General features: G+C 27.6%; 1 protein-coding gene across 1 annotated transcript; it reads right to left on the minus strand.

The window, feature by feature from the left end:
* Positions 1 to 100: 100 nt before the first annotated feature.
* Positions 101 to 23,164, minus strand: LOC145834405 (MAP kinase-activating death domain protein-like). The gene is made up of 30 exons (XM_082941828.1): positions 22,992 to 23,164; positions 22,412 to 22,501; positions 22,056 to 22,226; positions 21,108 to 21,346; positions 20,742 to 20,823; positions 19,008 to 19,094; positions 18,693 to 18,855; positions 18,449 to 18,580; positions 17,564 to 17,809; positions 17,211 to 17,291; positions 15,805 to 15,917; positions 15,182 to 15,307; positions 14,878 to 14,987; positions 14,392 to 14,559; positions 13,929 to 14,192; positions 13,614 to 13,798; positions 12,962 to 13,120; positions 11,674 to 11,827; positions 11,362 to 11,496; positions 10,759 to 10,826; positions 10,328 to 10,351; positions 8,555 to 8,687; positions 4,811 to 4,931; positions 3,513 to 3,645; positions 2,608 to 2,799; positions 2,260 to 2,424; positions 1,745 to 1,805; positions 1,283 to 1,389; positions 977 to 1,046; positions 101 to 723 (listed from the first exon to the last, which is right to left on the minus strand). The coding sequence occupies exons 1-30, from the start codon at positions 23,099 to 23,101 to the stop codon at positions 599 to 601; spliced, it is 4,014 nt and encodes a 1,337-aa protein (XP_082797954.1). The 5' UTR covers positions 23,102 to 23,164; the 3' UTR covers positions 101 to 598.
* Positions 23,165 to 24,719: the final 1,555 nt, after the last annotated feature.

Genomic DNA, 24,719 nt, shown 5'->3' on the forward strand with positions numbered 1-24,719 from the left:
GTAACAACTTATTCTTAATGTTAAAGTTTTACTAACAGGAATTTAAGCACAATGTTTGAAACGGATTAAGTTTTATTTTGATTCAAAATATATTCACGTACTTTTCAACAAACACAAACTTGCATTAGCCTTAAATTGCACGATGAATAAAGGTCAATATATCGTAAAGTAAAACAAAGTACGTTTGAGTCAATATGAAACAGTCTTAAACGAAATTAGCATAATAAAAAGTAACACAGCGAAAGCTCATAAGAATGTATAGTGCAAATGTTGAAAAAAAACTTGATTATGAAATAGGCAAACATATATTGCCCACATATTTGGTGCAAATAATACCGACTGACAACAACACAATATATAGTTTAGACATGGTAAAAACGTACAAAACTTTATTGCACTACACACGCTTAATCAAAAAAAATAAAACTTTTAAAGATAGATTAACTAAAAAAAAGTTGAAAAAAAGATCACGTATTTTTACAAAACTGACAAGATATGCTTAAAAATTAAAACCGCAAACAAACGCGAATAAAATATGTAAAATGAAATAAATAAATTAATAAAACTTATCAGTTTTTTTTTTTTAACTTTGCTCTTTTTACTTACTTCCTTCGCTTTTACGGGCAGCAGTGTGGTATGAAAACAAACAGAGAACGGCGTAACACATTTCCTTGGCGTATTGCGATTTGTACCGGTGCACAACTGCCTTCTCTGTGTCGCGATCTAACGGATGATTATTTTGTTACCATACCAAGTTTCAAATAAGTTTGAAACAAAAGTAATGAGAACCGTTACATTTAAAAGTTAAGATATGTAATCAAAAAATACTTTTTGAATTTATTTATAATGTTTTAGAAACAGTTAAGCAACAAACTATGTCGAAAATAACTATACAATTAAGTAGTTAAATAAAATAACTTTTGCAGAAGATTTATTTGTATCAAGTCATTGTACTTTGAAGCACTAATAAACTCACTATATTCTTCCAGAAGAAATACTCCGTCAACGTTATTGCATTTTCTAATGGTTTTTAGCTCAAGAAATACCTGAAATTGGTAAAGTAAATTCAAATTTATAAATATTTTGGCAGACACGATACCGTATGAATAAAAAATTAATAGTTAAAGGCTTCTACTAAAACATTTCATGTAATTTAATAAAAATAAAAAGTTTTTCTCGAAAAAAGGTGTAAAAGTATTTAAATTATAGGTAGCATAGGTTTATTTTTTAATTGCAAAAATTTAACTAAGAGTTGTCAACCGAACCACAACAAGCCACCAACCTGGTTGGATGCAAACTTCAGGTTGATCCCCTCCAAAGTGACCTGCAGCAACCCGCATTCCCCGCTACCAGTTTCTTCTATGGGGAACTCCCCACCCAAATCCGGTACTGTTTGTTTTGGTTTGTTCGTATTACTATAAACTTTTTTCAGTTTTTATGAGTTTTATGAGTTAGATCTTAGAGAATATTGGTTTTAACTGTTGAACTGGCTAAGTTTTATATGCACACTATTTTATTTGAAAAAATCTTAAACAACTACAAAATAAAATAAACTAAATACTTTAATTAAAAGTTCAGATGTTTTGAAAGGAAAAAAAAAATAATTAACAAGCTAATCACTTTTAAACTGTTACAGCTCAAACTACTTAGTACTTTTCTTAAATTTGTAAAATTCTTAAAGATGATCGACAGACGACAATTATACGACATTTAAACTTAAAAGCTTTTCTACCAAACAAACAACCGTTGTATCTGGATGCAGCTTTTTCCATCGCCTCTTTCACGCAATGGTACAATTCCCTACACTGAAAAAAAATAAAAATGCTAGAAAATTTGCTTAAAATACAGTGAATTTATTGAGGCATAAAATTTACAAAAATATTTTTGTACTCTTATCGTCTTGAACTAAAAAGCGTGGTTAAAACTACAAAGGAAAAAGAACAATGCTACACTTTTGAATAATCAATATGTTCTTGTACTAAGTTTACATTTAACTATTCTTCTTCTACACAAGTAACGACAAAGTTCGGCTGAAAACTTGAACAGATAATAAAGTGTTAACGTAAAAAAACATATAAAATAACAGTTGACTATGATTTTACTTAAAAATACTGAGCTCTTTTGTAAATATGCGCAGTTATTTGCTTTCGATATATATAAATATTAAAAATCAAAGAAAAATGTAACAGCTATTTTTACTATATCAGTAACTAAAAAGGTTATAAAATTATGAAAACTTTAAAAGCAACAACTGCTAACCTTTTTAGTGTAAAATTTGTTGAGCTGAGTTTCGTAACCTTTTCTCTGCCACAAACACAGCACTTTGGTCTTCGGGCAGAAAGTCATGTTAATCAGCTTTTCGTACCACCACCGCTCGCAAATGGTGCCAAAACCAGTTCGCAGTATAATTGCGTCATCACACACCTAAATGGTCGAATAAGATGAAGCATTTTTAAATTTATGCGCAATTTTTAATCTAAATTAGAAATAAACAAAAAAATTACTAAAAATAAATACTTTGAAAAATGATTTAAAAACTTAATAAGTTCTGCTTTTTTTTTTTTAACACGTGATGTGTTTATACCACATTTAAATAAAACGACTTACTTCCATGAAGAGCACATCGCCATTCGTATCGGTGCCGGCGTGAACAACAAAACTCTGCTTTCTTATGTGGCGACTTCCGCACGGCTTCAGGTCGATCGCCACGCCGTGGAGTTGGTTCAAACTGTCCAGGAGCTGATTGATCTCACAGCTGCACTGGAGCCCGATGTGCGACTTGCCCAGCAAACGGCGAACCTGGGTTTTCGGGTTTGCAACGTTTATTTTTATTGAAGCTTAGTATTTATATACACTCTATAATCGTAAGTAAATGAACACAAATATAATATAATACTAAACTAGCAAAAAGTAAACACTGACTTTTGTCTATTCGTCTATGCGATCAAGAAGCGCATGCGATAAAAAGCATGCGATACAAAAGCGACGTAATCGTTCATGCGTAGTATATATAGTGCTTTAACAATCCCTTTTTCCCAATTCTCTCAATTTATAACAGAGCATGTCTGTTAGACTGCTACAATGACATTCAGAATAAAAACATTAAAGTCATTTTTTTACATTAGAAAGCAATTCAATTCAAAGTGATTCAAAACTTATGGTAACATTATATTCTGGTGTTTGGCGAAAACTACGGTGTTTTTTAAAGATCTAAACTTGAAATACTTTTTTTTAATTACTTCTTTGCAACCAAATATAATTTTTAGTTTCCTAAGTTTTTGAAAAAGTCACCTTATTTAAAAAATGTAATCCATTAAAACTTATTAAAAACGGAAAACAGAGTAACTAAATAGTGTGCTAGTTTTAATACTTACTATACTAGCAAAATAAAAACATTTGTATTCAGCAACCGATTTAACGAACAAAACTTAAAACTACTACAACCAAGTACAGACTGAACTATTTTTCACTGGAAAAAAACTTTTTTAGACATAAAAACATAAAATTCAAACTTTGGTGACGATGTGGTTGCGGGGCACATTCATCATGACCATGTAAGCCACCAAGTTGTACAAAATTGTGGACAGAAGCACGTCTTCCTCTTCCTCCATTCTCTTTCGGTCGTGGGTATTTCCCGATTTGTACCTGCGGGATGTAAAACAGACAGCTTGAATTTTTAGCCTATTTTTGGAGTTAGCATATGATACCAAATAATTAAAACTCTATGTGATTTTGAATTGGTTAAAAATTTATTTAGCTAGTCAACTCGGTGAAGTGAGTACTTTGGTAAAATAACATACACATTAAAAATATATATATAGACAAAGAACATATAATTTTATTTTTTGACATTAAAAACATAAGTCTACTATTATTTTTTACCTATATAAATAACAATCAATGTTTTTCATAAAAGTTTTAATATGCTTTCACTGCAACTCATCAGAAACTTACTGCAGACATTTGAATATAATTTTATGTGATAGCACCATTAAATATGAATAAATGTTACATATTTTTCAATCTGTTCTTAAGTTTTTTTCAAACTTGTGTATATATTTAATAACTTACTGTTAAAAAATGTTCTTTTAACTGTAATTCAAATAAAAATTTGGAATTTTAAAAACTGCTTTAACCCGTTTAAAGTTTTAAATTTAATATCTGAAATTTTTTTTACGTGTTTAAAAGGAAAATTTAGAAAGAATAGAAATATGTAACACAGTTTAAATAAATTAATCTAAATTAAAGTATACAATTCCTTTTATTAGAATTGGCATTAAGTTTAAAACTTACGTATAATCAATAAAAGTTAAAACTTTCTTTCCCTTTTTTTTCTAGACACTCAACTTATTTTGAAAAGAAAGTCTTTGCATTTTAAACTTTAGTTTAAACTAATTAGCACTTCTAAAAACTATTCAAATAATAAAATTGTTTACTTTAATTAACTTAACTTAAAACTTATAATGTTACGTTTCTATTAAATTTACATTGGTCACAAAAAAAAATATTATGAAACATTTAAGTGTTTTTAAAACATGAAGTTCAAAAATTAAACAAAAAACATAAAAAATAGTAAAACCTTAATATAAAAAAGTTTTAAAATAGTATTAAAAATATTTATAAAATCAAGTAAGAAGTCAATTTAATTAGTGAATTTTAACAAAACTTCTCTCAAATTAAATTGGAAAAAAGTTTTTGAAATGAAATGAATATGAACCTAAAATAACATAAGACTTTGAAGAAAAATATAACTTAGTTGGTTTTGTACCATTTCATAAAATTTAAAAAAATAAGGGGCTAAAAATGTTACCGTTCAATCATGTCCATGGGGACTTGGTCCATGCCAACAGCGTCTCTTTCCATGGCAACCGAGTCGAGGAATGTGTCCTCCCAAAACTGCATCTTGTCCCACAGCTTCGATCTTTCCTTTGCTTAAAAAATATTGAATACTGAAATTTTAAATAAAAGACTGAACTTCGAAGTCGACTTCAAAGCAATGACAGTTTTTTAACGTTCATCACAATTATTGAACTGTGTTATAAAGACAATGGTCTACAACAGCAATTCTCAACCTGGGTAAACTTGGGTAAACCCCCTTGGGGTAAATTAAGTTGTTTTAGGGGGTAAATATTCTTTATTACAAGTTGTGTAAATTAATGTTTATTAATTGAATGAACTTTTTAGTTTATAAGATAGTTTTAATTGTTTTTTTAGTTAAATAAACTCTTTTAATTTTACGATTCTTTATATTTATTTAGCTTAAGTTTCAAAAAATATAATTTTCTTCCTCAAAAATAAACATTGTTTTGTATAGTAAAGGTAAATTTTATAACTACCTTCCAATAAGGAGTAAAACATGAAAGAAAGGATAATAACCGCTTGTTTACAATATATAACAGCAAGTACAAAATAGTTTTGAACCATTACATTTGAAAATATTTATTTACACTAGAAGCCAATCTAAACTTCTAAGATGCTTAACTGTGAATGTAAAATAAAAATATTCATCTTATTTTATGCATCTAAATTTTTAAAGTTATATAAATCATTTCAAAAATGCTAAATACCAAATTTTTTTATTTGATCTGTCAGCGGTAATGAAATAAATGACAAAATAAATTCATTGCAGGTTTATTTTATAATTAATTAGTTTCTAAAGGTAAAGTTTCTAAAGGACATGTAAAATATTATTGTAATAAGTACGTGAATTGGTGATCTTTTCATCATTTTTAATCAAAAAAGTGAATTATATTACTATTTACTTTAAAATCTCAATACCACTTACAAAGCTATGCTGAAAAATTACTAAAATAAAAATAATTATTTTTTTTTATTGTAACTTACTTAAATTAATTTCAAAATTAAAACCAATTACTTTCTCTTAACACTTTTTTTATAATTTTTTAGTTAACTTAAAATGAAATACTACAATTAATGTACAAAATTAATATTCAATTTAATAATATCTTTACAAAATAATGTTTCGCCCAGTAGAATTCTTCAGTTGTAATTAAGTTCAGAAAAATCAAAAAAATAAAAATATAAAGACATTAAGGCTTAACTTTAGTTTATAAACTACATAACAAAATAAAAATAAAAAGCTAATAAAGACTATCATGTTAAAAGTACTATATTTACAACATTTATAACTATTATGTTTGAAGTTGTAACGGTACATCAAAATGTATTTGAAACTGTTTTGTGTTTAAGGGAAAATCCCAGAATGAGACGCATGCAAATAATGATGCAATTTTAATAAAGTTTAGGTTAGGAGAAAATAAAGAGTAAAAACTCCTGATATAATTTTGAATAAAATTGAGAACGGATCTATATAAACCGGGTAGGAGTCTAATATGCACGAAGGGACACTTTTGCACGAAGGGTCAAATATGCACGAAGGGACGTTTTTGCACGAAAACACTTTTGCACGGGTTGAAAACTTTTGTATTTTATTTACTTTGATTTTTTATATTTTTTTTTACTATCACTATTTACCCCTAACACTTACCCTCGGTCGGTTTTTTTTTTGTTTATTATAACTTACTTTTACTAATGTTTTTATTTTCTAGTATTTTTTTGATTAATAATTTTTATTAGGTTTTATTTACTTATTTTTACTATCACTGTTACCCTAACCCTTACTCTCAGTGGGTAACTTTTTTTATTCATTTATTAATCTATCTTTCATTTTTATTTTTCTATTAATCTCGTGCAAAAATGACCTTTCGAGCAAAAATGACCCTTCATGCAAAAAGGACCCTTCGTGCAGAAAAGACCCTTCGTGCAGAAAGGACCCCTCGTGCGGAATAAAACCCCTCGTGCAAAATTGTCCCTTAGTGCAAAAAAGTCTTCGTGCAAAAGTGTCTCTTTGTGCATACTTGACCCGTTCCGATGTAAACCAGCCGCAGAGAGTGGTGGAAAGAATAGTGCCACAGTCTTGCTGCAGTAAACATGCATTTCCAGAATAGAAATTTTTATTGTTTTCTTGTGTTATATATTTTTTGTTTTCTTCTCATAAGTGTCTTTATAAATTTAAGTTCAAGCAGTTAATTCTCTCTCTAATTTAAACATTCTCAAAATATAAGTATTTAGATTTAATTGTGTTTAAAGGTTTAAAAACAATTTATTTAAAACATTTTAAAGTAAAGTTTATACTTGTTAGTGTTTTCAATTGTTCTTTAATACAATTCAATATCTTGCCTAGTTTTATATAGAGTAGCCCTAAATACTTTTTGATATCAGCATTAGTTAACTCAAGTTTAAATTTAATTATGGTTGCTTGTGTTGGTGTGTTATGTATTCTAACCATTCAATTAACCTAATAAGTTTGTTATTTAAGTAACCTACATCCATGGGTTACAAAGTACTATATTCATAAAATGATTAGTTTGTACATAAAAATTTCAAAATCAATATAAACATATTTGTAGATAACAAACATTTTTGTAAACACTCGCAATCTAGAAGAATTCAATAAAATATGAAGATGAAGTGTTTAAACTTTTAAGTATCATTACAATATTATTGAGTTTTGTACTAGAATTCGAAGTTTTACAGCTATCAACTTAGCAGTGAAACTTTGAACCATCGTCGGCAAAGCCGAGATCATCACAATTATCTATATAATAAGCAATATTGCAAACAGTTGTAATAGGTGATACTTTTAACAGACGATTTGGTGCAATATATGTATTTTTAAATTTTACATGAACACATCATGCAATGACAACACCGATATAAAGATTTTACACACTTATTGTCGATTGGTTGTTGGTCATGTGACTTATGTTCTTTGCTGTTTCCATGGCGACTTCTTCAAGGTGCAACATTAAGTTGTTGCGGAATATTCCTTGAATTTGATTAATTGTAACTCAAACTTATATAAAAGTATCAACTTACATAATTGTTAAATTTAAAATATAAACATTCAAAATAAATATAACTTAAAAATTTGCTTTGAAGTGTATCAAATGATAATTATCAAAGTTTAATGTTTGGTAATATGTGTGGGCGTCTGCTTTACAAGGTTGATTGTTTACTTGTTGTAGATTTTTTTACGTTTAGTATTTGTGCAACTATTTGTAAAAAGACTTGTTAAATACACCACACAAATTTAACTTACATAAACCGATAAAATGAACCAATTTAATATCAAGTTTTTATGATTTATCAGTTTACCAGTGAACATAAAAATAGCAACTAGGTAATCAAACTAGTTTAGTGATTCTTTTATAAATTATTTAGAAAACATTATTTTTTAACAGTAGATATTAAGAACTAAAAAAAAAACAGTGTCCATTATTCTTTTTGGAATTTAATTAGTTTGAAATCTTAATAAAACAGTTTTAAAATTATAAGGTTTAGCAGTAATAGTAGTAGTGTTTACATTTAAAATTTGTTAACTTTAACACTTTTTTGGTTAACTTAATGAGGAATCGGTACTATACAAGATTTAAATTCAGTATTTACAAATATATAAACTATTAAAACATACAAACTGATAGTATTAGGAGAGTGTGTGAAGTTTCATAAACAAATAATCTACAGCACATACCAAGCAATCCTTCATAGAGGAATACTCGTTCCTCATCGTCGTCAATATCCGAGTTGACTCTGATCAGCTTCTTGTTGCGGTACCTGACATCCTGTTGCTGCGAACTCGAATCTGATCTCATTGACAAGTTGTCCTACAATGTTCAACTTGTTAACAAACGTTTAATTTTTTATTAGTAATAAGGTAAATATTTTAAGTCAGTTTGGTCTTTTTTTTCTTGAGAGGTACCATTTTACTTTTTTTTTTGTAAAAAACTTGAACTAAGTAAAAAAATAAATCGTCATGAATATTTTTCTGATAACACAAATTATAAACAAATTTTTCGAAATAAAATTTTGAGCAAGCTTCCAATGTTTGCAAAAAAAAGTAAAAAATAATTAATATTCTAAGTGAAAAAGTATCATTCAGCTTATAAACAAAAATTTTACTTTAAATTCATTGTGAATCATTTTAGTAGTAAAACTGCTTTCCCATGAGCTAATTTACTGTACATTTTTTCTTGTATAATTTTAATTTAGTTTAAGAGTAACAACAAAAGATCTTAGTTTGCACCAGAGCAGAAAATTTACAAACTCGTAAATCAAGAAATTAATACTTTTTTATTTATGAAAAACTAAACAAAAAATTCTACAACTTAGTGATGAACAAAAAATTAAAGTTCTGAGTTTAAAAAAAAAGATTTTATCGAAATTAAAATAAACTTAATACTAAATTTAAAAACTATGATGTTTATTAGACTAGTAAAACTGAAGCTTTACTCAAAGTTATGTTTTAACATTAATTTTTTTAGAATACTTGCTACTATGTTTTTAATATTATATCGGATATTGGAAGAGCATCTATTTTTAAAACTGTTGTTTAGGAGATTAAAGAAGTATAAACGTGTTTATAATCAGATGAAAAACAAGGTATTAATTAAAAAATTTTTGCTTTGAACATCTAGATATGTTTCGAAAACGTAATGTAATTAAAATCGTAGTATGAAATTTTTTACTTTAGTTTTAAATATATGGGCAAAAAAATGACTGAATTAAAAAGTGTAACTTTTAAAAACTAATTATAAGCAAAGAAAAAAGAAAATATCTAAATAGCTTTAGGTTAGTAAGTGATGCTTGTAATAACAAAAAAATCAAGATGTTTGACAAAATTATGCACCTACTGTTTTAAACAAATTAAATTAAAATAAATTGTAAATAAGTTAAGCACAGACGGATTAAAATTATTTTGTTGTTGGTTTTTGTTGTCCAGATCAATATTTTCCAAAATAAGGGAAAAATTTTCAACCACCAAAAATTCAAATAATATGTTTAATAAATCATTTTCTATATACTAAAACCTAGTTATAAAAAAATATACGCTCAAACATCAACCTTTAAACAAATATTTTACAAAAATAAAAGTTCTTAAGACAAAAACTTAATCAGTTTTTCATTAAATTATTAGAAAAGTAATCAAGCAACCGATACAAACAGAAATTTTCAATACCAGATAGTGTTAAAAGAATTAAAAAAAAGCTTATAATTTTATTAAAAACCAGCTGTTCAAAAAATTATTAAAACATACAAACTACTAGGAGAATAAATAATAATACTTTAAATAAACTTTCAGTAACTACTTTTGTAAAAGTCTATAAAACAAACTAAAACTGAGTAAAATTTAGTAACTTGATTAAGTAAGTAAACTGAAAGAATGTGCTTAAAAAATGTTCAAAAAATCAAAATCTTGCTAAAAGTAAACAAAATTAAACAGCAGATTATGATATGAACCATTTACCTTGAAATTCAGCTGGAAAGATCTCTATAATTAAATTAAGAATTTTTTGCGATTGAGCTTTATTTAACATTTTTATATACAAGTATTAAGTTAATAAAAATTTAAACAACATAGAGTAATTTTAAGATGTTGTTTATTCTTAAAAGTAAAACTTAAACACTTTATTAAGCCAGCTAAAATTATAATTTACATTTATAATTATAATTTACAACTATCTGCACAAAAATAGTTGATGCTTACTTTAAAGTATGCGTTATACTTAAGCTTTCAATACTTTCTATAAGAAAATAGCGTTAGCTATATTTATAAAATTATACTTAAAAACTATGAAGAGTTTTACAAACATTTCACAATATAAACTACTAGTCCCTAAACTTTAAAAACAGTCTATTTGATTTTTAGAAAAACAGCAAACATTATTTAAAACTTACTAATTCGTATGCAATTCTTGCTGGGAAACTGCGTACACTCGAGCTGTCTTTAGATGAAAGTGAAGAATCTGGACAAAAACATTTTGGTGTGATACAGAACTATAAAGTTAGTTAGAACTTATCTTAAATTGAAAAATACTGTCTAACATGTACATGCAAAACATTCGAAGCTGATCAGCACTGTACAAGAAAAATCAGCTTAACGATCATGCAGGTTAAAACAAAAGCGTTGAAGAACAATAAAGTCAGCAAAAAAACTGTTCGTAACAGGGTTGCCAAAATTTTTTTTAATATTTATTTTTCAGGTTTTCTGAATTACTTCCAGGTTTTTAAAAGTTTTTTTTTCTATTTCTAGCGTAGAATTAAATGTAACGTACAAAACTGTGCTAAATAGGATAAAACATTGAAAAGATAATGTAATGCTACTTTAAATGTTTTTTATAGTAAATAAAATTAAAAAAAGTGCAAAAAAAATTGTTTATAGATTTTCGTATCTAATCTAAATTTCATTATTCTACATGCAAAATTCAATGATTTTTCAAAATTTATCAAATTCGAGATTTTTTCAGGTTTTTTGGCAACCCTGTCGTATAAAAAACCAACCAATGCTTGAAACAGTTTCGACATCTGAAACTTTTTCGCTCTCATCGCTCGTCTTAGCTTCTCTGCCATCCTCCAACGAGGACGGGTGAGGGGGAACTTTAGGGGGGATTTTATTCTTTGTTGGCGCTTTCACTTCTTTTTTGAATATTTTAATATAAGTAAGCGAAATGAACTTAATCAGTTAAAATGCAATCATTCAACGTGCTGTTTATATATTTTGAAGAGAACAAAACAATGGTAACATGTCGACCATGCAGACGAAAATCATTTCACAAAAACACACTCATTCTGACTAAAAAAGCAAAAACAAACCTTTCGCATAATAGTGGGTGTGGCATATTTCGAGGAGGTTGAGGGCGCTCGCCATGCCGCCCAGCCCGTTCCTCATGTTGAAGGTGGACTCGAGGCCGGTGACGACGCACTTCAGCAGGTCCAGCATGCCCTTGTACACTTTCAACCCGATTTCCTGCGTCAAATCGATATTGCATTACTTTAACGTGAACGGTTCAACTTTTTAAAATATTTAAACCGATCATTGCAGCTTTTTTTTATTAGCTTATTTAGTTTACACGTGATAAAACAAAAGCTTATAGATGTTTAATTTTTTAAGAATGCGTGTTTTGTATTGCTCGGTATTTTTTTACTAAAATACTTTTATTAGTTATTTAGATTCATCATTAATTCATAGTAGATCTAAACTTGCTTTCTGAAAACTTCAAGTAGTTTATCACACTAATTCAAACAAAAGAGATTTCCAAGGTTAAACAGATGCATTGACGGTTGAAAAACATTTAATTATTTATAAATTCAGCGACAAAAAACCCATTTGGAACTTTAAAACCACCAGCTTTATAAAATATAAGTCTTTAACATTTAAGTTAAACACATATCTATTTAAACTTAGCAAAAAAGTAGAAAACCTAAATGTTTATTCAGTTCATATTACTGTAACTTTGTCATTAAAAATTATTTCAATAAAAATCTATAACTAAAATTAAATAAAAATTATTTCAATAAAAATCTATAACTAAAATTAAATAAAAATATTTCTTTTAATCGAAAATTTCAAAATAAATAAGGAAAATTTATTATCATTATTTCTAATTTATGATGTACTTAATAAAAAAATAATACAAATGTAAACTTATACCATTATTCATAGGACTATACAGAAGCAATACATATTAAAATAAAATACTAAATGTTTGCAAAATTTTCTAAACTTATAAATTTGATATTTTGTTTTACACTAAGAGACTTCAACTACAAGCTTGATTTAAAAATTTAAAGTTAATTAGAAAAAATTTAAAAATTTAAACTTTTACAACTGATGTCTTTTCCAATGAAAAATATGTAATAAAGTATCAAAAAATTTGTAGAAGTTGCTTTAGCAATCATAAATAGTTTAGACGTACTAACTGGTTAAAAACTAAATCGATAATTTTAGTGGTAGAATTTATAGTATTTTGAGCATTTTAAAATAATAAAACACATTATTACGAATACTTCATGCACATTTTAGTCCAAAACAAATCAACTACTTGCAAACCTATGAACGGCGATTAAACTACTTACTCATAAAACAATCTACAAAACTCACAATGTCTTCCACGTACTCGGTGTTGGCTTCGTCTTGCGTCGACTGGTTGAGCCGCTGCAGCAGAAATATTCTCAGCGACTCGCACTCCATCAGCCTCCTGACCTTCTTGAAGTTAAACCAGCCCACTCCTTGCCCGTCCAACACGCTTTTGGTTATTTCCTGTGACATTCGGTTGCTTTAATGGTGATTTTTGTTTGAATTGGTACCAAATGTTCTTTAACGGATGTTTGTTTTTTATTTCGCAACGTAAACTAGAATTACTAGGAAATAGTATCGGTTGATCAGGTGTATAAAAAAATCAATTACTCACTTTAAAAAAAACTGTAGTTGTGGGATATAGATATTTACTAAAATGTAAATTCGGCTGACTTTTTGAAACTCCAAAAGACAAAGTAAGTGTTTAATTTTTCAATACACAGCTTAAAATGATTATACTTTCATAAGTTTTAATCAAAAAAGTGTTGAAAAATAACACAAAATAAAACTGATATAAAAAAGTACCTGATTTTAAAGAATGAAAAAATTTTATATCGCAGAACTTATTATTAAGTTAATTAAAAACAATAAATATTCAAACTTGAAACTTCTGCTAATATGTATAAAAAAAATAAAAAAAACTTAAATAAATTAACAAGTGAACAAAATCTCATACTTTGAGAAAGTTTTGATTTTCTTTGCTGTTCAATGAGGTGGCGCTGTTTGTGGCAGGCGACTGGTTGCTAGGCGCCCACCGTTTCGGTTGTGGGGAAGATTTTCTCGGCAACGCCACCTGGTGGCTGGCTTGCAAGGGAGATCCCCTTCTCACTATTGAACTGTCAATCAGCAGCTTTCTCGGGGCTGCATTGAAATTGTATCACTAGATTAAGAACTTTTATAATTAATGCATTTAGTAAGTAAGTAATTTGAAAACATACCACATCTATATTAAGAACTCGAAAATTTCAGATTTTTTTTTACAAAAGCTAACTTTTGATACTTTCTTCACCAATGTTGTTCTGCTGATGCCCCACAGTCTGGGAAGGAGACGGCTTTGCGACCGGCGTCTTAGTCGGAGCAACCGGCTCGCAGCTGACGACTGCTTGAGCGTCGCTGTTGCTCGGAGAGATGTCCTCGCAGCTGGTCGGCGTAGACACAATGCTGCTTTCTGATTCGTTGTTCGTCAAAAACTCCTCACTGGACGTCGACGTGCACGAATGAGAGACGGACTCGTCGGAGCACTGTGACCCGGAGTCTGTTTGTAAAAAAGTTAAAGGCCACATGACTTATTCAGTACAATTAGATGGAATATTAAAAGCATATGTAAAATTTAAATATCTGTTTTAAATAGAGCGCAGTAATTTTCTATATATATTTGTTCACTTAAAATCAAGTTCATCATCTATTTTTCATGCTCTCCTTATTTACAAGAAGCAAACGTTGTTGCAACTGACCGCTTTCGTCGGTGGGAGCGTTGTCGGACTCTCGCTGCTGTATCTCGTCAGTCATGTTGATGGTGGCCACCAAGGAGGAGCACTGTTCGTGTGTGCAGTGGTTGATGTTGTGCAGCTGCTGCTCGAACCACTTCGCTTTGTCTCCTATGTGCAGCGGGTTGTCGATGTCTAAGTTAAATGTCGTTGAGTTGAACTATGACTTTATTATTCTAATTGAGTTTTAAAGATGAAACTTTGACAGAGGCACTTTAAAGAAGAATATACTTTTAAATGTACTCCTAGTATTATTTTATTGAAATCTTTAAAAATATATATGAAATCCGACTGTTAAACAAAATAACTATTCTATATTTCAAACTATTCTTTTTTAAAACAATGACCACTTTATCAGAGATCTCCAGCTAGAATCTTACTCAAATAGAACTACAGTCTATGTTCAAGTTTACCTAAAAAATGTTAAAAATAATGACAAAAATTAAATATTACTTTGGTTTATTCGCAAAAATGCAATATTATCAGGCAGTAACGACCATTCAGCTAAGTACTCCACCGCTTGGGTTTGTGCCAGTTGCTTGGTGAACTCGCTTTGCCGTGATCTGTATATTATATTATGTTAAAAGATGAGAAAATAGCAATAAAAAGTATAAACACGTTTGAATATTTTAATAAATTTTAAGAAGACTAAATCTAAAAATAATAAAGTTTTTTAAACGAAAAAAAAAACAGTGTAAGTAATGATAACATACCTTATACGATATTTTTGTATCAAGAAATATAAAACAACAAACACCTGGACTGCATGAAGCTGTGTTTTTGAAAAGCGACGACGGCCCGCGGAAACAAGCGCAGCGTTCTCGTGTGATCGGCGAAATACTGCAGCGTGTTTGCCGATTCCAAGAACCTCACCATTGCTACTCTACAAAATTTTTGTTTTGAGAAAAAAAAAATTTTAGAATTTAAATCAAAAAATTCAAAAAAAGCTTAAAGTAGCTCAATCTGTAAAATGAATAAAGACTATTTATATTACTTTTTATAACCTTGAAATAGAAATTTATTCAAAACTAGTAGCTTTTAAAAGTAATTATGTTTAATTGTACTTACAACAGCCAATAGAAAATATTAAAAGCATAAAGAACATATACAAATACTGACGCATTAACATTGTTTCGATTGTTTAATATTTGCACAGTGCGTAACACAATAGCGTTATTCAAACACTTAATGCAAGTCGCCTGACACGTTAGAGTAAGTTCAAGTGCGGCATAACAGTGTCATAAAACAAGGGCAACGACTTTTCCAAACAAAAAAACACGAGGTTAAGTTTTTATAAAGCACGTTATAAAAAAAACTGTAAGCATGTTCACATATATAAAACTTAAATCCACACTCTGAAAAGTCACGAAAAGTACAAACCTGGTTGCAACGTCTACGGAATCGACATCGTTCCCGTAGACTTGCGGTAACTCGCTGCTGTTATTCTGCTGCTTTCCGATGTTAGGGGGGTTCAGACTCATGCTTGCCAGGGCCTTTGAAAGGAAAAAGTTAAACACATTTTCAACGCAGATCAATAAACTTCAAGAAAAATCTCGTCCATATATAGAAAGTTAGCTTTTATTGCCAAATGAAAAATAAATAGAACAACTTATATAGCATTTTGAGTGAAAACACCGTTGAATAGTTTCTTCAACTAATACAATAATATAACACAAAGATTTATTTTATGTGAAATTATCATAAAAAAATATATAAACAAATTATAAAAGTCATTTAAAACTAAAATTTATCAAAACAAAACAATTTTTAAATCTAATTTTGCAATTTAGCTCCATTAAAATTGAAAATTAATAATGTACAAAGAACTACTCTTTTGTATATGTGTTGGATGTGTATTTCGGTCTTTTTTAGTATGCTAACTAATTATTCAAAAATTGTGAGTTAGCATATTTGTATCGAAAAATAAAACGTTATGTCAGATTTGAATATACAAATATTCAAAACCTACGTAAAGTATGAAAAATTATTTTAAAATGTAACTTGATAAGGAATTGAAACCGATAAATTACAAATTTTAAAAACAAATATACTAGCAGTTCACACTAACACAAAATATTTGTGTTTTTATTCATGTGCTGTGCAACTTAAAGTTACATTGCAACTGCATACCTTAGGTAACTGTAAAGTGTAAATATTCAACTTTAAGTAAATGGATTTGGAGAAACTATACAAAGCAAAGCAAACGAAATCGATTTTTATCGAAATTGTAGATTTTCGTCATTCCAAGGTAAAAGTATAAATATGCTAACTCTTGAATTGACTTTCAGTACCTAGGTTATATGGCTTTTATTATAAATAACTACTATTATGTATCGTTTTTATCGCCACTTTGTATGAATTTTGGTCTTTAATTTTTTTTATTACTTCATTATCATGAAAAACATTATTCAAATTATATGAATATTTTTATTTTTAATCCTAAAAAACTAAAATTAAAATTTAGTTAAAGAGAAACAATCAAACAAACATAATTGATTTTAACCCAAAATATCTTTTAACTGTACATAAAGAAATTTTAGAGAGCTAACAAACTTATTTATAATTTATGTAAATTCTTACTGCAATTATGATAAACAGCTGTTTTGATATTGTAAACTTAAATACATAAAAAAACATAGTTATTTTTTTAGAAAACATAACTTACAAGTTTTAAGATATATACTAAAACACAACATAAATAAACAGCTTTATTTAAAATTCCTTCAAAGACTACTTTTATCTGGCTGAATTAAAAGAACAAATAATAATAATAATACAAAAAATACCTGTTTAAGTTGAGCTTTTAGTATTGAGCCTTCCGGTTCCGGCAATCTCGGCAGACCGGGACACCCTCTCGGCTTGATTATCTTAAATTTATTTTTATAATATTTTAACTTGCAAATGGAAAAGTATTAAAGAAATTTAAAAGTTTTATCAACACAAAAAAATTAGGATCACGTCGTTTGCTACAAACTAAAAATATAAAAAGTTTGAAAAAAAAAACATATCTTAAATGCATTCAGTAACACATGGTTTAAAAAACAGGTAAATAAAACAAAATAATAATGTAAAAGTTCAAAAATATTTTAGATACATGCATGTGCAGTGCATTGTTTTCGAAAAACAAATTTACACAAACCTTGTTCGTGTCCAAGTTGACCTTCCACACGTCGTTGGGAAACACGAACTTCTTCTTCTGCTCGAAGAAGCTGCTCGGAATTCCGATGATGTACGGGGTCGGGGCCAGCAAGAGCTGCTCGCTGCCCGGCAAGCATTGCGGTAGGAGGGGAATCACCGGAAAGAGGTACTGGAGCGGGTACAGCATGCTTATCAGCGCCATTATGGACATGGAAAGCGCGTTGTAATCCTTTGATAAAAGCACCACCTACGAAATTGCTAACTAAGTAAATGATTTTAGAAATATTTATTGCGATCAAATTTTTTTTGTTGAAATTCATAAAAGATGGAATTTAAATAAAATATTTTCTCAAGTTGCTTTTTAGATATGAATCATGTTTTTAACCTTCTTTAAATAGCAGTCCTGAGTCTTAACTTCAGCGAGTAAGCTAAAATTTCAAGTAAGTAACAAGAAGTAAATTTGAAAATTATTTTCATCTTATTAGCTACTCTCTAAATTCATAAATTCATAGAATACATAACTTTTGTTTATATCTTAAACAGATAAAAGAAACACCACATCAGTTAAACGTCTTGGTAATAAAGCCATACTTTAAATTATGGGTAAAACACAATATACACAATTGTGAGAAAGATCAAAGCTGATAAATAATGTAAATATTTAAGTATTGTAACTACAAAAGAAATTGTAAAATTAAGAAAAAACGCTTTAAAACAAACATAAAATTGAATACGCCTTTGAAAATTATAAGTATAACTATCAATAGTTCTATTGTACGCTAATTTACTTTAATTTTGCTACAAATACAAAAGGAATGCAAGCATTTAAAAACGCTGATAGATATTCAACTTTATTAAAATTTTATCCAAGAAGTACTAAATTGACCTTATTTTCTAACAGAATAGCAGTCAAAACTTCCAAACACAAATCTATTCCAAGCAATTCTAACGGAAGGTGCAAGGGAAAGTCCAATAGAGACAGTCTTGTTGAATCAGGAATGGCTATAATTGATGGCGTCTGAAAAATAAATTCAAAAATGTAAAATGAACAAGTTTATATCAATTGATTAGATTTTCTTATCAAATTATTAAATAAAAATAACAATAAATGTATTTTCAACAAAAACAACCTGGAGTGATGGCGGTAGAAGCTCGAGGGTGACCTTGTTTTTGCCTGCAGTTGGAACGGGGCACTGCAGCAGCTTCATAACCCAACTGTTGATTTCCCGGACGTCGTGAAGAACCACTCCCGACACTTTCGATTCCTCGCAACCGGCCAGCAAACCCCAAATGCTGAAAGAAAACATTTGTCGTTGGTATAACGCATAGTTGAATAGCTTAAAGCGAGAAAGAACTTTTATTAGTAAAAAGTTTTTGTTTTGTTCGCTATGTTTTATTAATGTTCTTGGATGTTTGTAAACTGAATATATATTTGGTAACTAAACCTATTAAATCTTCCAGAGCTTTTTCCACTTTTTGCGTTTGTTCTTTGGTAACATGCTTCTATTATTCTTTTTAGTGTTAGCAAGCATCTAATGATAAAAATAATTTTTCATAAAGTATATACAGGTAAAGCCTAATTAATGAAACAAAAATAGAATTTAATTTTTGTTACCTAAAGTTTAACAAAACTTCATTTTGAAAATTTCACAAGTACTAAAATAACAGCCACAAAATTTTTTCTAAATTAACATAATTTAAAACTTACTTTGGTACGTTTCATTAAATAAAGTAGTCTTTACATGGAGTTTCAAATCAAAAACATGGTTTTTAGGTTATTTTGTAAACTTAAAAGCTAAAATACTTAAGAAACAGTTACGATTTATTTTGAAAAAAATTATTTGTAAAAAAGTAATTATTTCTATATTTTTGTTACTAAAAATAATAGTTAAAGTTAGAGTATATAATAACATTACAGTAAAAAGTAAATATATAATTGACTTAATTAAACTTGTTGTTCTATTGATAAGTGCATTATATAAACTATTTTGCTAAAGTAAGTCAACTGTAAATTATGTAGGAAAAAAATCCAATAAAAGTTTTAATGTGATTTTATCAACTAATACCTAAAATAAACTTTTCATGCAAGCACTTATTAATTTCAGCACGTACAAAAATATTTTGACGTAAAAATTGCATTTTTTTAAAGTTTTTTTTATATAATGACTTGGTAAGTGACCGCAAAGAAACGATTGGTGTGTAAAACGTATGTTATTTCAAATTGCACTTTTTTATATTATACAACTATCAAAGCTTTTATGGCGTTAGAGAAGATTGTCAAAAATATTAAAAATATCATACTTAGGTATACAGACTTGTAAAATTATTTTTTATACTCCAACTTAAAAAATCTTTTTTTAGCGTCTATTAAATGTTTATCATTCAAACAAGTTTTTCAAACAATTGTTTGTAATACTTTGTGTAACATAGTTTAAAATTACTTAGTTTATTTATAGTTGTTATATAAATTTAACTTAAATAACTTTAATATCTAAAATTATATCAAGCTATTTAAAATTAAATTAATTAGAATACTTTTATCACATAGATTTTTCGCTTATAATTCAGAAATATCAAGAAAGTGTTATAAATTCTCATTCATAATTAATTATTTATAAAAAGGAACTAATAAATTATTTATAACATAAAGAATATGTTTGTTTTTTTAATAAATTTATAAACTTAAAAATTAGAAATATGCACAATTTGGTTCATAATTCACAGTAAATCTAAACTATCATAACAAGGTATTATATTCCAATGATTCAACAGAAATGGAAAGTCAAACAACTGTTATTAAATGCAGAATTTTTTTCAACTAACGTTTTTTTGCTCCAACTTAAATATTGAAAAAATCAGTTGAGCCTACAACTCAAAGTATAGTTAAATTTTGAGTTGTAAGCTCCGTAAAAGTGTTCATATTTATGGGCAGCAAAACACCAGTAGCCAAACAAAGTATTTGCGTACAATAACAATTGTTTTAAAACTACAACTTTTGTAGAAATGAATGTAAATTTTTATATGAATGACTACTAGATTTAAATAATGTTTTCGAAGTTTATTGTAAACAAAATTATATTTGTGAGCGTTTGTTGACTAATAGCATTGTAAATAGTAATAATTCTTAAAAACTCTAACTATTTTATTTTATTTCAGTTTTAAAACAAACAAAAAAGTACCTTCTAAATATAGATATAAAAGGATGTCTACTGATAATACATAGTGAGGTTAAAGTGTGTGTTCGAAATGTTCTTCTAGCACCTAAAATAAATTAGTATTACTTAAAATTACAATTAAAAACAAAACACTTTTTAGTTAAGTAAGTTTTGTTTAAAATAAAACAAGTAATAAAGCAAGCATTGTTGTTAATACCAGTGAAAGCAAATAAAATTATAGACTTTGTTAGACAAACGTAGTTCACTATTAAAGTTAATAGTTACTTGATACAAATATTAAAACAGACATATTAAAAGGAACTTTTAATCTTAAAAACAAGCCGTTAACTTGAACTTTTATGAAAGACAAATTTTCACTGCATAACTCACTTGGCGCAGGACTTTGGACATGAGATTTTTTAGACAAAAAAGATTTTGACTTTGCTTCATTACAGTCGCCACATCTCGGCCGCAAACTCGACCGCAATGGCAAGCTTCTCAGGGAAGATGTGGACGGACTTTTTATAATTTTGTCATTTAAACCGTGAGTGCTTTCTGCCAGTCTCACGTTTGCGGTCTGCTCTGCTAGTAACTTTGCTTCATCTTTTGGAGGTTTTTCTTGAAGTGAACTGTTTTTTAACATATGAGTTTTGAACTTTTTTCTAGCAAAATAGTAAACACTGTTTTAAAAGCAGAAAAAACTGAAACAAATTTGACAAAAAATGAAATTTTGATAATTGAAAACCATTAGAAAACAATTAAATTTGAAAACTTCTGGTTCTAATTTATAATAATACAAAATAAAATTTTAAGAGATAATGTTTACAAAACCAAAAAGCAAGAGAACAATTTATAAACACTTTGTAATATCAAAGTCTAAAAATTAGCAATTTTATACTTGATATTGTAAACTTTTAATGTTTCAATAGCTAATGCTAATTTAAATATTAAATTAGCACTTTATAAATCAAATAACATGATAAAACAGTAATTGAATACTACAAGATGTGAAATACATTTGTAAGGTATTTGTATGTACAAACTAATTAGTTTTAGCTAACACTTTTAATTTTAAATGTAAATTTAGCACAGACAATTTAGATAATTTTTGTACAAAATCTATAAAATGTAATGTTCTATAACATTTAATATATTTCAAAATTTTATGCAAATAAGCAACACTAAATTAAAAATATAATGTATACATGTAAAAAAATTATTAGGTTGTACTTTGTATACAAACGTAAACATACTTTATAGCATTTTGTAACTTAGAAATTTTTAATCTTTGAATAGAAATTGAAAGAAATCTTTGAATAAAATTAATAGATAACTTACTTTAACTTTTTACAACTTTTATTTTTGAACTTTTTTCTCAATTTCTTTAAATCTTTCATTTCAAATGGACGATAGAAATTTACACAAACTCCATACCTCACAAAACCACTGTCTTTTTCAGTGAGCATAAAAACAAAAGAAGATGTATCCTCATGGAGTATTTGATTAGGTCTGTGTAAAAACAAATTTATTAAAAAATACTTGTTACTAAAATAATTAATGTCAAGTCAAACTTTCATAGACTAATATGGTAGCATTTTGAAAGTAAACTTATTGTAAACGCTTTAGTATTACATTTGCAAAATACTATGTTCAAAAGTTGATTTAATTTGTTTTAAGTATTAAACAAAAACTACCTTCTACAAACGCTAATGCAAGATTCAGGTTGACAAAAGTAACACACTTCGTTTGAAAAAGGAAAGTCTTTATGATCTTCAGAAGGATATCTGTAAAGTTGCTTGCAATAATAAAATTACTTTTGAGTTTGACATGGATTTCATGTGAAAAAAGTGTGTAATAATTATTTTATTTTATTAAAAAAGTGTATAAAATTACTATAGATATATAAAAAACATTATTTTTCTTGTTTTTTTTTTTAACTAAACTTTAAGCCATGTGGGCAGGTCAAAAAAACATTTAATGGTGCTTAAAAAGCATATTTTTACTAATATTTTTAGACAAAAAATAAGGAATAATTTATGTTTTAAAGGTAACACAATTTTTTTTAAATGATGTTTAGATCAAAATTATACTTAATTGGTTGAAACAAAATTTTGAATGCAGTGCGCAACCCGTGATTAAGTGTTGTTATAAGTATAATACTGTTACAAAAATTTAAACAATTTTATAACATAGTATTTTCATTAAAACAATATTAATAATAAATTTTAACTACTTTAACTTCGTTTAACTTTAAATTTACAGTATACTACACACCTGCAAATAAGCTCAGGGTTTTGACGAGGTTTTCCATTTGGGTGTTTTGTGCCTACTATTGTTAAATAGTCAATCAGACGCGAACTTGCTTCATCTTTCATTGGTTCCATTTCAAAAGGATAGATCTTTTACATTTGTTTAACAGATTTCTTGAAAATCTTTACTAAGCAAACTTAAGCTGAAAAAGTATTAGTACTTTTACTAGAAAAATAATACAATAACATATCAAACTTTTCTCAAATACTTTTACAAAAATCATTTAATTGTAATCTATGAATTATTTTGAATAGGCTTAAAATAAAACTATTTAGAAAGCTTGTACATTTTTACAAATTTGCATAAAGCTTGACACAAAATTAAACTTTTAGAATGTTATGATCTGGAAATATTTACTTTATTAATTGTAGCAGACATTTTTAAAGTTAGGCAATACTAGTGTTAAATCTATTTGACTTCTTGTAAAATTTAAAAATGATTTTTATTGATATTTTTTTAACAAGATATTTTAACATACTTTTGCTAACTAAGATTACAGTCAATATTGTATTGGGCTTTTAAAATAAAGTTAATAATTTAAAAATCAGTTCAAACTTCTATCAAATGTACAGTTACAACTATTTTGGTTATTTAGATAACATTTTTAAAAGAGACAAAATAGTTTTGAGTTTACTATTTTGATGGATATGTTACAGAGTTTCCACTTTTGAAAACAAAATGTTTGCCTGAGTCATCCAAAAGTAGTAGAAGCCAAAAAAAAAACTTAAACCCTTAAAAAATCATGATAAGAAAATAACTTATAAAAATATATATTGATTGTTAATTCATAAAAACTAGCCTTAAATTTAGGAAAATGTCAAAACTAGCTTCAATTGGCTACAAACAAGCCTGACAGGGTTGTTAATCTTTAAAATATCATTAAAAGCTAGCATGAAGTTACATTAATCTAGCCTGAGTCTATTAAAAAATTAAAAATAACATTGGTATCAGCCAAGTATTGGAAAATGACTGTTAATAAATCTCTAATACTCAAAATTACAATTTATTTTTAAAAAATTTAAATTTAAAAAAAGCAGGATATTTGGGAAAAATATCCAAACTAGCCTGTTTTTTATTAAAAAAAAATCAAACAAGACTGAGTTTAAAAAAAAACAATCAAACTAACCTGAGTTTGACTGAGTTAGCCTGATGTTTTCAAGTGTTTCAAACTAGCTGAGTAACCTGACCTGATAGTTTTGTATAACCTGAAAAACTTGAAACTAAAATAAGTTTTCTTGAGTTATTTTTTATTGTTTAAACTAGTCTGAGTGTGTCACACACCTGGTATATACACAACTTTTTAGAATCAAAAATGCACTTTGAAATGATCGATATTACAAAAACTGAAAAAAAAAATACCAGCATGAAGTTTTTGTGATATTCGATATTGTAATATTCAGATATCCTATAAAGCCTAATACAAAACATTCAATTTTAAACTTTAAAAAGTCCATACTTATAATTTTCTGACAACATTGAAACTCTATATTTAAGTTCTTAAAGGTCTTATTTTAATTGTCCATTCCTTAATTTTTGCTATTTGGCAGTTTTTTTATGAGAATTTAGTGACATTTCTAATTTAGTGACATTTTAGTGACATTTCTAATACAGTGATTTTTCATTATATGTTAAAATTTTTATACACAGCTTTATACATTAAATTAAAAAAAGTCAATACTTAATTTTATTTGA

The sequence above is a fragment of the Thalia democratica genome, chromosome 4 (genome assembly GCF_965202585.1).
Source record: "Thalia democratica chromosome 4, ktThaDemo2.hap1.1, whole genome shotgun sequence".
In the NCBI taxonomy this organism is placed as follows: Eukaryota; Metazoa; Chordata; class Thaliacea; order Salpida; family Salpidae; genus Thalia; species Thalia democratica.